Raw genomic sequence first — 2867 nt, 5'->3', positions numbered from 1 at the left:
CACAGCTTCAACTGTACGTTGCACATACTCCTTCACGCGAGGAGTACACAGACACTTAGGGGAAATGCACTCTGCCTTGCCTCCATTAAGACATTCAGGAACCCAAACGACTAAAGGTCGTCTGAACAGCTTGGATATAGGCGCCATGTCGTCGTTCCGATTGGATGCTTCAGGGTACACTATACTCGGCGGGAAAGTACAGCGGGAAATTGCTTCTTGGATGAGACGTCTTCGCTCGTCTGAGTCCATGATGCAGACGATGACTCCGTCCTTTCAGCCCTCGTGCCTGTTTCCCGCTATCAATGCCTTTTAGATTCTAAAGTGATAATTTTGGAGGAGCGGAGCGGAGGTCGGAGGAGTAACCACTCGGAGCGGAGCTACCGGGGCATGGCGGCCCCGGTATCTCCGATAAACCTTGAGGAGCATCACCATCTTCGCTCTCCAACCACTCGATCTCGTCTGCCAATCCTGGACCGGTCCGTGGTGGACCGGTCCGGGTGTCTGGCTGAACCGAGCACGAGCAGTGCACTTCAACACTCCCACTCACCGCTATCGCACGATGACCTTCTCGATGATGCCGGTTCCATCGCGCAGGAACGTGAGCGTCTTTGTCCCTAGAGCCTTGGCGAGAACGTCCGCTAACTGGTTTTTGGTGTCGACGTACTCAACCGTGACCGTTCCTCGTTCCACTTTCTCTCTGATAAAGTGGTGTAGGATGTCCACGTGCCTCGTTCTAGCATGGTAGCCAGTGTTCTGGGCTAGGGCGATTGGGCCCTGGTTGTCTTCCCAGATTGTCGTTCCGCTGGAGTTTGCCCATGTCAGTCAGCATTGCACGCGTGCAAAGCACTTCATGAACACACAGGCTCAAAGCCATGTCGCAGAGCTGAGAGCACCCGTCCTCTGGAACTTGTATATGAACACCACGTGGGCGTTCCCGATCATCACCATGACACCCGAGACGGACCGCCTGTCGTCGAGGTTCGTACCCCCAATCAGCGTCCGAGAACACCTCGAGCATCACACTACCCGTGCCATCTTGGTAGATGATCCCATGTTGGCGTGTCGACTTGAGGTAGCGTAGCACATGCACTGCAGCGTTCCAGTGCTGCTGTCCAGGGTTCTCCAGAAAGCGCGAAAGCTGCGTGACCACGAACGCGATGTCCGGACGCTGATGTACAGCAGGCAACCGATCAGGGAACGGTACGGCTTTGGCCGCATTGCGTTCCGTTTTTCATCCGTTCTTGGCGAATGTGTCTTCGACAATTTTAGCCCAGTAGCGCACGGGTTGTCCACAGGCTTGGCGTTTTTCTGCTCAAAGCGTTTTACCACGTTGTCGATGTACCGTGTCTGCTTGATCATGAGTGTTCCGACCGTTGTGTCGTGGTCGATCTCCATCCCCAGGATAATTTTGCCGGTCCGAGTTCCTTCATCTTGAAGGCGTTCTTCAGCGCGTCCTTTACGACCTGGATTTCCTCGCTTGATTTCGCAGCGATGATCATGTCGTCGACATAGAGACAGACGTAGATGAATCCGTTCTTGGAACGCTTGACGTAAACACACTGATCTGCACCGCAGCTATTGAAGCCGTTCCCGAGGAACACCCGATGGATGGTCTTGTTGCACGCACTTGCGTTCTACAAGGTGCACTACCGCAAGCTAATCACTTACACCAGGGCAAAACGTCCCGAGATGCTGCCATCAGACGAGTGGTGGGTTGTCACCTTCTCGGTGTCGCCTGCCATCGACACAATCAATGTTACGCTTGCTCTGCTGCAAAAGAGGTCGCTGCTGATCGCGCAGCAGGAGGATCATATTCATGCATTGATCGAGGCTCTCACCAGCATGTTCCATATTGAAATTGAGCAGTCCGGTGATACTGGGGCCGAGTACGTGGCATTCCACTCGATGCGTGTGCATATCAACGACATTATCGCTCACATTGAGGATCAAGGTTCGCTTGCTAGGGCATGCTATGAACGCCTAGACGAAGCAGCCAAGAAAGCGGTTGTTCGACAGATCGCCGTATATGCCATGATTCTGGTCGACGGCTTGGACGGCGTCGAGGCTGAGCGTGATGGCGCAATCTCGGCCTTGAGCAGGATGCTCCACCTGTGTTACCCAGTCAGCTAGTTAGGCTGCGCCATGGTGTGTTCTTGCGGGATGTACTAGATCCGTACCGCGAGCACATCAGCAAACACTGGAAGATCGACAATGTCGACGGAATTGAGGCCAACCACCGAGACTTACTGAAGGCGTACAACGCGGATGAGACCCTGCGCGAGATTATTGACAAGCACACAGTTGCCATCGATTTCAACGAAGCCTGGGACTCTGTTTCAAACCGATTCCATCAACTGCGATCCTTTTGTGGCGGACTGGCGACCGTGTTCGCTAACACCACCTCGGTCGATTCGGATTTCTCAATTTTGAAATGGGAAATGGACGATAACCGCACCAGCATGATGCACCTCTCACTGGAGGGTATCTTCCAGGCTAAACAGCGAGTCAAGCTGCAGTTATTGGTGCTCTAGATGAGCCCCAATTTAGCAGACAACAAACGTCTACAAAATAACTTTCGTGGTGTCTACAAAGTAGCTTAGTTTTGTAAGTTTGTAGAAATCTACAGAATTATGAGGCCTGCCATAAACTCTATGACCTTCCATTTGAATTGTGTCAATGCGAAACCCAAGTGATAACTAATCTGTCCCTCCGATGATCATTCCTTCTTCACGCCAAATCGACACCATAGTAGGATGACTACAGTCACATTTTTCTACTACCTTAGTTGTCAATTCGACACCCATTAAATACTTCTCCTATCCTACCCTTTAGAAGGCCGACAAAGCACGTAACATGCTGGTTTTGTC

The 2867-nt window shown here is 52.1% G+C and overlaps 1 protein-coding gene across 1 annotated transcript; it reads left to right on the top strand.

The window, feature by feature from the left end:
* Positions 1-1689: 1689 nt before the first annotated feature.
* On the top strand, positions 1690-2531 carry PPTG_19646 (hypothetical protein; the record flags this gene model as incomplete). The annotated part of the gene is made up of 2 exons (XM_008918116.1): positions 1690-2022; positions 2100-2531. 2 exons carry the CDS (start codon positions 1690-1692, stop codon positions 2529-2531), a joined length of 765 nt encoding a protein of 254 aa, XP_008916364.1.
* Positions 2532-2867: the final 336 nt, after the last annotated feature.

This window comes from Phytophthora parasitica, assembly GCF_000247585.1.
Source record: "Phytophthora parasitica INRA-310 unplaced genomic scaffold supercont2.142, whole genome shotgun sequence".
Taxonomy (NCBI): domain Eukaryota; phylum Oomycota; class Peronosporomycetes; order Peronosporales; family Peronosporaceae; genus Phytophthora; species Phytophthora nicotianae.
The sequence above is the reverse complement of the archived record's forward strand: the minus strand, read 5'-3'. Positions and strand labels throughout refer to the sequence as shown.